Here is a 16,006-nt window from a genome sequence, read left to right as displayed (position 1 = left end):
CTGACACACACACCAGGACTGACACACACTCCAGAACCAACACACTACAAAACTGACACACACACCAGGACTGACACACACTCCAGAACCAACACACTACAAAACTGACACACACACCAGGACTGACACACACTCCAGAACCAACACACTACAAAACTGACACACACACCAGGACTGACACACACTCCAGAACCAACACACTACAAAACTGACACACACACCAGAACCAACATACTACAAAACTGACACACACACCAGGACTGACACACACTCCAGAACCAACACACTACAAAACTGACACACACACCAGGACTGACACACACTCCAGAACCAACACACTACAAAACTGACACACACACCAGAACTGACACACACTCCAGAACCAACATACTACAAAACTGACACACACACCAGAACTGACACACACTCCAGAACCAACACACTACAAAACTGACACACACACCAGGACTGACACACACTCCAGAACCAACACACTACAAAACTGACACACACACCAGAACTGACACACACTCCAGAACCAACATACTACAAAACTGACACACACACCAGAACCAACATACTACAAAACTGACACACACACCAGAACTGACACACACTCCAGAACCAACACACTCCAGAACCAACACACTCCAGAACCAACATACTACAAAACTGACACACACTCCAGAACCAACACACTACAAAACTGACACACACACCAGAACTGACACACACTCCAGAACCAACATACTACAAAACTGACACACACACCATAACTGACACACACTCCAGAACCAACACACTACAAAACTGACACACACACCAGAACTGACACACACTCCAGAACCAACACACTCCAGAACCAACATACTACAAAACTGACACACACTCCAGAACCAACACACTACAAAACTGACACACACACCAGAACTGACACACACTCCAGAACCAACATACTACAAAACTGACACACACACCATAACTGACACACACTCCAGAACCAACACACTACAAAACTGACACACACACCAGGACTGACACACACTCCAGAACCAACACACTACAAAACTGACACACACACCAGGACTGACACACGCACCAGAACCAACACACTACAAAACTGACACACACACCAGGACTGACACACACTCCAGAACCAACACACTACAAAACTGACACACACACCAGAACTGACACACACTCCAGAACCAACATACTACAAAACTGACACACACACCAGAACTGACACACACTCCAGAACCAACACACTACAAAACTGACACACACACCAGGACTGACACACACTCCAGAACCAACACACTACAAAACTGACACACACACCAGAACTGACACACACTCCAGAACCAACATACTACAAAACTGACACACACACCAGAACCAACATACTACAAAACTGACACACACACCAGAACTGACACACACTCCAGAACCAACACACTACAAAACTGACACACACACCAGAACCAACATACTACAAAACTGACACACACCAGAACTGACACACACACCAGAACCAACATACTACAAAACTGACACACACCAGAACTGACACACACACCAGAACCAACATACTACAAAACTGACACACACACCAGAACCAACATACTACAAAACTGACACACACACCAGAACTGACACACACTCCAGAACCAACACACTGCAAAACTGACACACACACCAGAACCAACATACTACAAAACTGACACACACCAGAACTGACACACACACCAGAACCAACACACTACAAAACTGACACACACACCAGAACCAACACACTACAAAACTGACACACACACCAGAACTGACACACACTCCAGAACCAACATACTACACAACTGACACACACCAGAACTGACACACACACCAGAACCAACACACTACAAAACTGACACACACACCAGAACCAACACACTACAAAACTGACACACACACCAGAACTGACACACACTCCAGAACCAACACACTACAAAACTGACACACACACCAGAACTGACACACACTCTTAAGACAGACATGCGCTCTGAGATTGACACACACACTCATGAGTCAAATACACTGCCTGGCCAACAAAAAGGTCACACACTCTAATATTTCGTTGGACCGCCTTTAGCTTTGATTACAGCACGCATTCGCTGTGGCATCGTTTCCACAAGCTTCTGCAATGTCACAACATTTATTTCTGTCCAGAGTTGCATTCATTTTCCCCCAAGATCTTGTATTGATGATGGGAGATTTGGACCACTACGCAAAGTCTTCTCCAGCACATCCCAAAGATTCTCAATGGGGTTCAGGTCTGGACTCTGTGGTGTCCAATCCATGTGTGAAAATGATGTCTCATGCTCCCTGAACCACTCTTTCACAATTTGAGCCAGATGAATCCTGGCATTGTCATCTTGGAATATGCCCGTGCCATCAGGGAAGAAAAAATCCATTGATGGAATAACCTGGTGGTTCAGTATATTGTCTACATATAGTCTTGTCTGTATATTGTTTTGTTTGTAAATTGTAGAGAGCTAACAACAGCCGGAAACAAATTCCTTGTGTGTGTAAACATACTTGGCGAATAAAGCTGATTCTGATTCTGATCTGATTCTGATATTCAGGTAGTCAGCTGACCTCATTCTTTGGGCACATAACGTTGCTGAACCTAGACCTGACCAACTGCAGCAACCGCAGATCATAGCACTGCCGCCACAGGCTTGTACGGTAGGCACAGGGCATGATGGGTGCATCACTTCAGCCGTCTCTTCTTACCCTGATGCGCCCATCACTCTGGAACAGGGTAAATCTGGACTGATCAGACCACATGACCTTCTTCCATTGCTCCAGAGTCCAGTCTTTATGCTCCCTAGCAAATTGAAGCCGTTTTTGCCGGTTAGCCTCACTGACAAGTGGTTTTCTTAAGGCTACACAGCTGTTTAGTCCCAATCCCTTGAGTTCCGTTCACATTGTGCGTGTGGAAATGCTCTTACTCTCACTATTTAACATCTCCCTGAGTTCTACTGGAGTTTTTCTACCATTTGATTTCACCAAACGTTTAAGTGATCGCCGATCACCATCATTCAAGATTCTTTTCTGACCACATTCCTTCCTTGAGGATGATGTTTCCCCACTGTCCTTCCACTTTTTAATAATAGGCTGGACAGTTCTTAACCCGATTTTAGTAGTTTCAGCTTCTCCTTACATGTTTTCTCTGCTTTATTCATGCCAATAATTTGACCCTTCTGAAACAGATTAACATCTTTTCCACGACCACAGGATGTGTCTTTCCACATGGTTGTTTAACAAATGAGAAGCTACTCACTGCATCAGTTAGGGTTAAATAACTTGTTGCCAGCTGAAACATAATCACCCATGCAGTAATTATCCAATGGGAGGCTCTTACCTATTTGCTTAGTTAAATCCAGGTGGTGACCTTTTTTTTGGCCAGGCAGTGTATATTACAGGCTTATTTGAGTGATGAACAGTGGTTGCTCCTGGTGTCGTGGATTTTCATTGGCGTCTCCACGTCTGCTTACATGAGGTTTGGTAACCGTGTGTGCTTTGCACAAAAGGATGGAATGGATTAGGTCTTCATCTGGCTCATTTCTAGACATTCTGGTGTTTTAGGGACTGTGTTTTTCACTGACACACTGTTGTTTCCAGTGCCACATGTAAACCCACTACAAAAGAACCGGCTCTTGATCTAGATCAGTATGATGGAATATGACACAATTGTATGGAACCCTGATGCGACGGTAATGTATGGAACACATCTTTATATCCAGATTAGCTGAGTCTTCTTACAATAGGATAGCAACTTTTTGCTATCCTATTCTTTTCTTTTACCAGCCATGAACGTTTCAACCTTTTCTTCTTCACCTTTTAAATCCTCTGTTCTTTAGATAGAACGTTGCCACCATGATGCTGATGGGTTTTTGTGATTGATGAGGTGACATGTCGGTGTGAAGTGGCACTATAAAGTACACGTGGTATCACACAGTGTGTCATAAATAATCGGACAAGATCTTTTAAACTATCCTATATAATAAAAATCGATGAGCCCTGAAACTTAAACATGACGTGTGTGTGTGTGTAGACAGTACACAGAAGGAGATAAAAGATGCTGCACTATTCATGTCTTTTATTTTTCTTTGTTGTTATTGTTGAGTCTTTTTGTCTTTTGAACAAACACACACAGAGACATTTTCGTCCTTTATTGTTTTTTTCTTCTTTTTTACACATTGAGGCTCTTTTTGAATTTTGTCTTTTCTCTCCCCCCTGTGTGTTTTTGTCTCAGGTCCGCTTACTAAAAAACCTGACGAGTCTGCGATGAACAGGCCGAGGGACGAAGGTATTTTTCCTGCATGTCTTTTTTCGTCGTCTTTCTATCACACACATTTTTCGGGGGGCAAAATCGGTTCTGTTTTACACACTTTTATTCTTAATTCAGAACACGCGGACACATTTCACTCTGTTAAAGGAACAGTTCAGCAAAAAATGTAAATAAAAAGGTTTGTGCAGGTGCAAATGTCACCCAAAATTTCTTTTTTTTAAAATTTACCATCATGAAAGTCTGTAAATGGCCCTTCTAATAGGTAGCGTGCCTCAATTCCTAAAGTTATTCCTGCTAGATTTGCCAACGAGAAGCAACAACAGCTCGGGCATGAAGTTCAAAGAACAGGACATTAAGTGCATGTAGGTTGTTAACAAAACTGTCTCTGGAAGCATCGGGAGCTTTTGGGCGGCACGGTGGCTAAGTGGGTAGCACTGTCGCCTCACAGCAAGAAGGTCCTGGGTTCGCTCCCCAGGTGGGGCGGCCTGGGTCCTTTCCGTGTGAAGTTTGCATGTTCTCCCCATGTCCGTGTGGGTTTTCTTTCGGGAGCTCCGGTTTCCTCCCACAGTCCAAAGACATGCAAGTAAGGTGAATTAGAGACACAAAATTGTCCATGACTGTGTTCGAACCTTGTAACCTTGTGAACTGTTGAATCGTGTGTAATGAGTAACTACCGTTCCTGTCATGAATAATAAACAAACAAACAAACAAACATCAGGAGCTTTTAGTAAATCAGCTTTCCATGGCCGAGCAGCCACACACAAGCCTGAGATCACCACGAGCAATGCCAGGTGTTGGCTGAAGTAGTGTAAAGCACATTGTCAATGGACTCATGGATTATACATGGATTACTACTATCATACCAACTGTAAAGACATTAGTGACCAACCAAGCGACCAACCTCAGTGGCTACATCACAAGTCATAGATCACATCCAAAATAGCGTGGAAAAGGAGGCACCAACTCCATCATAATGTACACAAGTTCATATGTGAAGCTTAACACTCACATACTGATGTGACTTTTGGTGTCCACATGCAGATGAAGTCAAAAGTTTACATTTCAGTTTCATGGCTTCATGATAACAGTTTGGGGAAGGCCCTCTTCTGTTCCAGCATGACTGTTTCCATGTGAACAAGTGGAAGTCCATAATGAAAGGTTTGACCAGATTGATGTGAAGGAACTCCAGTGGAACATTGAGTCTCAACCATCTCATCCAACATTAATGCCTGTCCATACGAATGCTGTTTTGACTGAATGGACACGAATTCCCACGGACACTAGTTGTGCTGTCAATCATACTGATGCAGTGCAGGAAGTGGACGGAATAAAGTTTGTTTGTTTGTTTTTGGTAGAAAGCAGTCTATGTTCCAATCAGTGTTTACAGAGAAAGAACAGCAAACACTTCTGTTATGTATCCTACACAACAAACAATTGTGAACTGACCCAATACTTTTGGAACATTGTGTAGATTTAATTTATGCTGAATGATTCCTTTAACACACACACACACATACACACATGATTTACTTGATTGTGTATATGGCTGTTTTTTGAAAACCCTCTTGGACTTCACTTACTCACTCATCCACTCACTCACTGATTCTTTCACTCACTCACTCATCCACTCACTCACTGATTCTTTCACTCACTCACTCATCCACTCACTCACTGATTCTTTCACTCACTCACTCATCCACTCACTCACTGATTCTTTCACTCACTCATCCACTCACTCACTGATTCTTTCACTTATCCACTCACTCATTCACTCACTTACTCATTTACATTCTTATTCACTCTTTCACTTATCCACTTATCCACTCACTCATTTACTCACTTATTCATTTACTCACTCATTCACTCTTTTACTTATCCACTCATCCAGTCACTCATTCACTCACTCACTTATTTACTCACTCTTTTACTTATCTACTCATTCACTCACTTACTCATTTACATACGTATTCACTCTTTCACTTATCTACTTATCCACTCACTCATTTACTCACTTATTCATTTACTCACTTATTCACTCTTTCACTTATCCACTCATCCAGTCACTCATTCACTCACTTACTTATTTACTCTCTCTTTCACTTATCCACTCATCCAGTCACTCATTCACTCACTTACTTATTTACTTACTTATTCACTCTTTCACTTATCCGCTCACTCATTCACTCACTCACTCATTCGCTCTTTCACTCATTCACTCATTCACTTATCCACTTACTCTTTTACTTAATCATTTTTTCTCTCATTCATTTACTCACCCACTCACAAGCAGGAGCTTTTAGTAGTTTTTGTGTGCTTCAGAACCAGGTGCTGTGCATCAGTTACTGCATGGTTTTTTGAAGTCTTGACATCTTAAACCAGTCATGAATGAACGTACGTTTACACAAATAACCATTTTTCGCTTCACGACACTCAAATTGATTTCTGACCTTGACTTTACTGCAGGTAGCTTTGCTTTATGAACAGTGTTGCCAGATCAGCATGACAGTGAATATTTGCTGTTTCTGCTGTTGCTAAAATAATTAATGTTGTAGCTAACTGGCAACCCTGTTCACGATTTTTGCTTAGCTAGTGCCCCCCTGTTTTTATTTATGTGTTTTTTACTGTTTGTGTGATAGATGCGTGTACATAGAGATAGTTAGTACTTAGAGAAGTAATTACATCCACGTTGGTACTAATTATACACACTGGTTGCTGTGGTGACAGTTAGTATTTAGTATAAGGGTATTTACTATTATTGTATTTGGCATGATATTATTTGGTATGTTGGTTTTTATATTGGTTTTTAGTAGGATGACATTTTGTATGACATTTAGTTTACTGGCATTTTGTATGATTAATGTTAATAATGTTATTTAGTATGATGTGTTTTGTATGGTGGTATTTAGGGTTTTGGTATCTTGGATTGTGTATTTAGTGTAATGGTATTTTGGATGATCATGTATGTTGGCACTCAGTATAATGGCATTTTGTATTGTGATGTTTAGTATGATGGTGTTTAATGGTGGTATTTAGTATGATGATATTTTGAATTGTTTGTTTATTGGGTATTTTATTATGAAGGTATTTAGTATGACAGTATTTTCTATGGTAGTATTTATTATCATGATATTTAGTATGTCAGTGTATTGTATAGTGGTATTTATTATGATGGCATTTATTATGGTGGTATTAAGTACAACAGTTTTGTATGGTGGTCTTTATTTTGGTGGTATTTTGTATGGTGATATTTATTTTGGTGGTATTTAGCATGTCAGCATTTTGTATGGTGTTATTTATTATGGTGGTATTTAGTTTGACAGTATTTTGGTGGTATTTTGTATGTTGGTATTCTGTATGGTAGTATTTATCATGGTATTTGGTATGGTGGTATTTTTTATGATGATATTTAGCATGTTGGTATTTTTATGGTTTTATTTATCATCATATTGTGGTATTTATTATGGTGATATTTACTTTGGTGTTTTTTATTATGGTGGTATTTACTTTGGTGGTTTTTATTATGGTGGTATTTATTTTGGTGGTTTTTATTATGGTGGTATTTATTTTGGTGGTATTTATTATGATTGTATTTATTATGATTGTATTTTGTATGGTGGTAATTTTGTGATTGTATTTATTATGGTGGTATTTTGTATAGTGGTATTTATTATGGTGATATTTAGTATGACTGTATTTTGTATGTTGGTATTTATTTTGGTGGTATTAGTATGGTGATATGTAAGTGGATACAGCGTGATGGTTTTGGAGAACTACAGTCTGAGACAGACTGTTCCTGCACTAATCAGACTCCCTCAGATCAGTTCATCACTGTCACATGTTTATTTTTACACCACAGAACAGCTACTAGAACTGAAGGGGATTCTGTTTCACACTGGCAGAGAGAGAGAGCAAGTTCCTCTAGAATGAGCTTGAAACTGATTGGTTATTGCCGTGTCGTTTAGCTCCTCATTTGCATAAAGTCATTTTGCTGAGGTTTAAATAGACACATCTGGCAAGACCAGCTCTAGTTCTCAGAATAAAGATGATCATATAATTACATTCAGACGAGCACTGATGTTCCTCTCAGCTCCTGCAGTGTTTCTCTTTTAGGACAGAGGGATACAGAAACACTGAGAGAGACCAGGAGAGGTGTTCAGCATAAAAATGTGTGTGTGGGTGTATAGGTGTGTGTGGGTGTATAGGGTTGTGTGGGTTTATAGGTGTGTGTGTGTGTAGGTGTGTTAGAGTGTAAGTACAGTTGCAATCAAAATTATTCAACCCCCATTTCGTTAGTTTTTTTTTTTTTTTACTTTTAGCTCAACACAACTAATATAACCAGTAGTTTCTCCAAATTCAACACAAAATGCCACTTTTAATGACTAATACAGACTCAGAATTATTCAACCCTCTGAATCCATCATCATGGGCATCATTAGTTGCATCAGGTGTGCTTGAGATGAAACACAGCAAATACCTGGACTGTTGGAGCAGAACTTTTTGGGCCTGTGGATCAGCGCTATGTCCGGAGGAGGAAGAATGAAGCATACGCTGAAAAGAACACCCTGCCTACAGTGATTTTCTGCTTTCTTCTGGCACTGGAAACCTGCAGCCTATGGAGGAGAAGATGGGTTCAATCAAGTATCAGGAATTCCTAGGAGAAAATGTCATGCTTTCTGTGGAGAAGTTGAAGCTCAAGGTCATTGGACTTTCCAACAGGACAGTGATCCCGAGCATACCTCATAGTCCAACAAGGCTTGGGTTTAGAAGGCGTTCTGAAAGACTCTGGAGTGGCCGTTACAATGGCCTGACTTGAACCCCATAGAGATTCTTTTGTGGGATTTGAAGAATTAGTGAACTGGAGGCTCTTATCTATGAGGAATGGGCAAAGATTCATCAGGAACGCTGCCAGGAGCTGGTGTCTGGATATGCTTCTACGTTCTAATTACAGTGGTACCTTGAAACTTAACGTCAGTTGCTTCTGAGAGTGACATTGAGTTTAAAAAGTTGTTGAGTTTCAAGGTATTTTTTCCAATAAGGATGTTTGGAAAACCTGTTAATGCGTTCCATGGTCCCGTGGACTTGCATATATTTTAGGCTAATGTAAAATAATGGGTTATTTTTGACTCTTATACACTGAAAATAACACAAATATAAAATAAAAAAACACTGAAATACATCAATAAAAATACAATAAAACCTGAACTTTACTTCTTTGTTTTCGTATGCTTCCTAATTAGTGAAAAGAACAAATAAGCAGTAATAATTAAGAGAGGTTTAGTATTTCTATGTTGTTTTTTTAATACATTGTTACATTATTTTTTCTCTTGGAAAAGCTGATTCTCACCATTTCTCAGAACCTCGTATGTAACACAAGTTTAAAAGTGAAACAGGAGAAAAATTCAGCTGAACGCAGATACATGTGGAGCTTTCAAAGCTTTTCTCGAACCGGACTCTGAGCAAAGCAGCAATAACACACACGTTGAGTTTAAGGGAACCGATGAGTTTAAGGGTACAAAGTTCTCGACGAAGGGTGTTGAATTTCAATGATTTTGAGTCTAGGGGATGTTGAGTTACAAGGTACCACTGTACTAAACGCACTTGTCATGAATGGGTTGAATAATTCTGAGGCCGCTGTAGTCACTGTAGTCAGTGGTATTTTGTGTTGAAATTGGAAAACCCACTAATTATATTAGTTGTGTTGAGCTGTTTAAATTGTTTTTGTTTGATTGGTTTATTACAAACAGCAGAAAGTTGTTTCAATGTAATCAATTTAACAAATAAACCTAATGTGCACTGGGGGTTGAATAATTTGATTTTAACTGATGTGTGTGTGTGTGTGTGTGTATGTATGTGTGTGTGTGTTGTGTGTAGGTTTGTAGGTGTGTGTGCGTGATTGTGAGACTAATTTGTGTGTGTGGGTGTGTGTGTGTGTATGTGTGTGTAAGTTTGTAGGTGTGTGTGCGAGTTTGTGAGACTCATTTGTGTGTGTGGGTGTGTGTGTATGTGTGTGTGCGAGTTTGTGAGACTAATTTGTGTGTGTGGGTGTAGGTGTGTGTGTGTGTGTTTGTGTGTGTAGGTTTGTAGGTGTGTGCGAGTTTGTGAGACTCATTTGTGTGTGTGTTTGTGTGTGTGTAGGTTTGTAGGTGTGTGTGCGAGTTTGTGAGACTCATTTGTGTGTGTGTTTGTGTGTGTGTAGGTTTGTAGGTGTGTGTGCGTGTTTGTGAGACTTATTTGTGTGTGAGTTTGTGTGTGTGTAGGTTTGTAGGTGTGTGTGCGAGTTTGTGAGACTCATTTGTGTGTGTGGGTGTGTGTTTGTGAGTGTGTGGGTGTGTGTGTGTGTTTGTGTGTGTATAGGTTGGTAGGTGTGTGTGCGTGTTTGTGAGACTCATTTGTGTGTGTAGGTGTGTGTGGGTGTGTGTTTGTGTGTGTGTTTGTGTGTGTATAGGTTTGTAGGTGTGTGTGCGTGTTTGTGAGACTCATTTGTGTGTGTAGGTGTGGGTGTGTGTGTTTGTGTGTGTGTTTGTGTGTGTGGGTGTGTGTGTGTTTGTGTGTGTGGGTGTGTGTGTGTTTGTGTGTATATAGGTTTGTAGGTGTGTGTGCGTGTTTGTGAGACTCATTTGTGTGTGTAGGTGGGTGTTTGTGTGTGTGTGGGTGTGTGTGTGTGTGTTTGTGTGTGTAAAGGTTTGTAGGTGTGTGTGCGTGTTTGTGAGACTCATTTGTGTGGGTGTGTGTGTGTGTGTCTTTGTTGTGTGTAGGTTTGTAGGTGTGTGTGCGAGTTTGTGAGACTCATTTGTGTGTGTGGGTGTGTGTTTGTGTGTGTGTGGGTGTGTGTTTGTGTGTGTGTGTGGGTGTGTGTGTGTGTGTGTATAGGTTTGTAGGTGTGTGTGCGTGTTTGTGAGACTCATTTGTGTGTGTAGGTGGGTGTGTGTGTGTTTGTGAGTGTGTGTGTGTGTGTGTTTGTGTGTGTATAGGTTTGTAGGTTTGTAGGTGTGTGCGCCTGTTTGTGAGACTCATTTGTGTGTGTAGGTGGGTGTGTGTGTGTTTGTGAGTTTGTGGGTGTGTGTGTGTGTTTGTGTGTGTATAGGTTTGTAGGTGTGTGTGCGTGTTTGTGAGACTCATTTGTGGGTGTGTGTGTGTTTGTGAGTGTGTGTGTGTGTTTGTGTGTGTGTATAGGTTTGTAGGTGTGTGTGCGTGTTTGTGAGACTCATTTGTGGGTGTGTGTGTGTTTGTGTGTGTGTATAGGTTTGTAGGTGTGTGTGCGTGTTTGTGAGACTCATTTGTGTGTGTAGGTGTGTGTTTGTGCGTGCGCTGTTGGTGTTTGTGAGTTTGTGTGTTTGTGTGTGTATAGGTTTGTAGGTGTGTAGGTGTGTGTGTGGTTCAGGTGGCGATATGAAGACGTGTGTAGAATAGTTTCCATGGCAACAGGCCTGGGTGAGTCAGTGCTGTGGAATGGCTGATGAGCCTCCTGTTTCCATGGTGACGGGGCAATCACTGCTTTGTGCGTGTCTGTGTGTGTGTGTGCGTGTCTGTCTGTGGAGAAGAAGAGCCTTGGTTTGTCTGGTCAGTTCTACAGGCGCTGTGTGTGTTGCTGTTCTCAATTGGTTGGCATGTCATAGAAAAGCCTGACACACACACACACAGGGCTGTACCAGACTTTACCAGTAGGGTGCAGCAGTGCGAGGGTACTTTCAGTGTCGGTAAATAAATTCATGGATGGCCGAGGCCTCACAATGGATTGGTGTCCTGTCTGGGGTGTGTTACTTCATTGCACCCATGATTCATGGGAAACCATTGTCATATAATTTATTCATTGTCTGTTTTACCACCGCTTTATCCTGGTCGTGTTAAAGTGGGTTTGATTGACTAGCCGAAAAGACAGGAAACACCCCAGACAGGTTGTCAGTCTATCATGCCACAGACACACACACACACAATTCCAAGAATTTTAGTAATCTGCTTGACTGCATGTCTTTGGACTTGTGGGAGGAAACCCGAGGACCTGGAGGAAAACCATGCTGACACATTCAAACTCCACACAATAAAAGGACCCTGGTCGTGTGGCCTGGGAATTGAACCCAGGTCCTCATTGCTATGAAGCAACAGCACTGCCAACTGCGCCAACGTGCCGCTCTATTGTTATTTAATTATTAAGATAAATATTGTAGGATATAGTAAGTAATAATACTTAAATGATTTATGTTATATAAGAATATAATAATATGAATTCTTTAACTGGGTTTGGTGGGGACACTCAAGGAGACCTAGAGACTTGCACCAAAGTCATTTCAGTGTTGTTTTGGCTGTATGCTTTGGGTCAGTTTTGTTTTAAAACATGAACTGTCACCCCAGTCTGGGTTTGTGTGTACTCCAGGCAGACTGTCATTTTCCTTTTACTCAACAGTGGCTTAGATCTTGCCAATCTACCATCCTGTTGTCCATCCAACAGGTTTTCCCATCTCTGTACAGGTTTGTTAGAGCTCTTTTTGAGTTATTGGTGGGTTTATTCTTACCTACCTGATCAAAGCTCTTCTTGCCCGTATGCCAAATTTGGCCAGACAGCCAACTTTAGTAGGGTTCAAGGGTACACCAAGCTTCTTCCATTTTAAAAGGATTTGGCCACTGTGATCCTGGAAACACTTAAAACCTGAGATATTGTTTGATATCATTGACCTGGTTCAGGCCTCCTGACGGTGCAGCATAAATTGTGCACCGTCAAAGACCCAGGAGCGCTTTTTCAAACCCTGTTCAATTAATTCAGATTGCAACAGGTAACTCCAGTTGGGTTCTAGACACATCTCAGACATAATGAAAGAATGCTGGATGCACCTGAGCACAATTTGGTGTGCCACGGCGAAGGGTCTGAAAACTTTTAACTTCTCATTTGGGCCGTCGAATGAGACGCTTTGCAACAATATATATTGTTAAAATTTTTCATAAATATATTTCATTAAATTATTGTATCAATGTTTCTTTCTAAACTGCTGTAAATACTACAACTATTATTATTATTATGTATTCATTCATTCATTTTCATGAACGGGTTCCCCTTTGGTCAGCATGGTCCAAAACCAGATGAAAACACTGGGCACTGAGTTCATTGTTTTGTCAGTAAGGACAGGTCATCCAGGTCCAGAGGCAGCAAATTATTTTCACACCATAACATTTCACACCATAACTTCTGCACTGATCAGCCATAACATTAAAACCACCTCCCTGTTTCTACACTCACTGTCCATTTTATCAGCTCCACTGACCATATAGAAGCACTTTGTAGTTCTACAATTACTGACTGTAGTCCATCTACATGTTTCTCTACATACACAGTGGCCAACATGTACAGCACTTTGGTTGTAAATGTGCTTTATAAATAAATTACTTACTTACTTACTTATACCTTTTTAGCCTGCTTTCACCCTGTTCTTTAATGGTCAGGACCCCCACAGAGTAGGTATTATTTGGGTGGTGGATCATTCTCAGCACTGCAGTGACACTGACATGGTGGTGGTGTGTTAGTGTGTGTTGTGCTGTTATGAGTGGATCAGACACAGCAGTGCTCCTGGAGTTTTTAAATACCGTGTCCACTTACTGTTCACTCTATTAGACACTCCTACCTAGTTGGTCCACCTTGTAGATGTAAAGTCAGAGACGATCGCTCATGTATTGCTGCTGTTTGAGTTGGTCATCTTCTAGACCTTCATCAGTGGCCAGTGGGCTGGATGTTTTTGGTTGGTGGACTATTCTCATTCCAGCAGTGATAGTGAGGTGTTTAAAAACTCCATCAGTACTGCTGTGTCTTATCCACTCATACCAACACAACACACACTAACACACCACCACCATGTCAGTGTCACTGCAGTGCTGAGAATGATCCACCACCCAAATAATACCTGCTCTGTAGTGGTCCTGGGAGAGTCCTGACCATTGAAGAACAGCATGAAAGGGGGCTAACAAAGCATGCAGAGAAACAGATGGACTACAGTCAGTAATTGTAGAACTACAAAGTGCTTCTATATGGTAAGTGGAGGAGCTGATTAAATGAACAGTGAGTGTGGTTTTAATGTTATGGCTGGTCGGTGTATATGTTTACTAACAGTAGTAAAGAATCTAGTGCTACCTGAAAACACCTGATGAAGGCAGGAATACACCCTGCACCAATCCATTACAATGGATCATATACTGTATCCACTCATTCACTCACTTACTCATACCATGGGGCAATTTAGAGTTTTCAATCCACCTTTTACATGTGTTTAAAGGTGCAAATCTTAATTAGTGACAGTAGGTGGGGATCAAATCCAGGCCCCCAGAACCCTGGAGCTATGCAGCAACCACACCACCTTCTTAGATTACTACTGTGTATCCACTTTACTCTGTGACCCAAATACTGATCTGAATGGACTTATAAGGTAAAAGGGTGAACATTACTGAAAGAAAATCACTGTAATCAAGCAAGAAAAGTGGATAAGCAATACACACACACACACAGGGATCACCTGACATGTCAAAATGTCTTCATGCTTATGAGGAAAATGGTAAACAAGCAGAAAATTACTGTCAGGGCCGCTCTAAATAAAACCTCACGCTGAACGTCTTCTCCCATTATTTTCATCTGCATGTTTTGATGTCATTTTGGTGTCACCATTTTTCAGACACGTTTTGTGAAAAGCACATGATAGTAAGTGCTGTTCTGAAAGAGGGTTAAATAAAGCTGTGTTTCAAACTAAACTGGCTAACAAGTTACAGCTTAATGTTCTTTAGAACCTACAATCTGAATCAAAAAAAAAAAAAAAAGAAAGCAGCGGCCTTTCAAATGGACCAGAAAGAATGTTAAGATCTAAACCGATCAGCCATAACATTAAAACCACCTTCTTGTTTCTACACTCACTGTTCATTTTATCAGCTCCACTTACCATATAGAAGCACTTTGTAGTTATACAATTACTGACTGTAGTCCATCTGTTTCTCTTCATGCTTTGTTTGCCCCCTTTCATGCTGTTCTTCAATGGTCAGGACTCTCCCAGGACCACTACAGAGTATTATTTGGGTGGTGGATCATTCTCAGCACTGCAGTTACACTGACATGGTGGTGGTGTGTTAGTGTGTGTTGTGCTGGTATAAGTGGATCAGATACAGCAATGCTGATGGAGTTTTTAAACACCTCACTGTCACTGTTGGACTGAGAATAGTCCACCAACCAAAAACATCCAGCCAACAGCACCCCGTGGGCTGCGTCCTGTGACCACTGATGAAGATCTCAAAGATGACCAACTCAAACAGCAGCAATAGATGAGCGATCGTCTCTGACTTGGACCAACTAGGTAGGAGTGTCTAATAGAGTGGACAGTAAGTGGACACAGTATTTAAAAACTCCAGCAGCGCTGCTGTGTCTGATCTACTCATAACACACACTAACACACCACCACAATGTCAGTGTCACTGCAGTGCTGAGAATGATCCACCACCTAAATAATACCTGCTCTGTTGTGGTCCTGTGGGGGTCCTGACCATTGAAGAACAGGGTGAAAGCAGGTTTAAAAAGTATGTAGAGAAACAGATGGACTGCAGTCAGTAATTGTAGAACTACAAGGAGCTTCTATATGGTAAGTGAAGCTGATAAAATGGACAGTGAGTGTAGAAACCAGGAGGTGGTTTTAATGTTATGGCTGATCA

At 41.2% G+C, this 16,006-nt stretch overlaps 1 protein-coding gene across 1 annotated transcript in view; it reads left to right on the top strand.

Moving 5' to 3' along the window:
- nlgn2b (neuroligin 2b) overlaps positions 1 to 16,006 on the top strand; it is a 60,961-nt gene that overhangs the window by 17,082 nt on the left and 27,873 nt on the right. The window contains exon 2 of the mRNA XM_063013860.1: positions 4,301 to 4,354. Within this exon, the coding sequence (XP_062869930.1) occupies positions 4,301 to 4,354 (54 nt within the window). The remainder of the gene's footprint in view (positions 1 to 4,300; positions 4,355 to 16,006) is intronic.

Source organism: Trichomycterus rosablanca, chromosome 18 (genome assembly GCF_030014385.1).
Source record: "Trichomycterus rosablanca isolate fTriRos1 chromosome 18, fTriRos1.hap1, whole genome shotgun sequence".
Classification (NCBI taxonomy): Eukaryota; Metazoa; Chordata; class Actinopteri; order Siluriformes; family Trichomycteridae; genus Trichomycterus; species Trichomycterus rosablanca.
The sequence above is the reverse complement of the archived record's forward strand: the minus strand, read 5'-3'. Positions and strand labels throughout refer to the sequence as shown.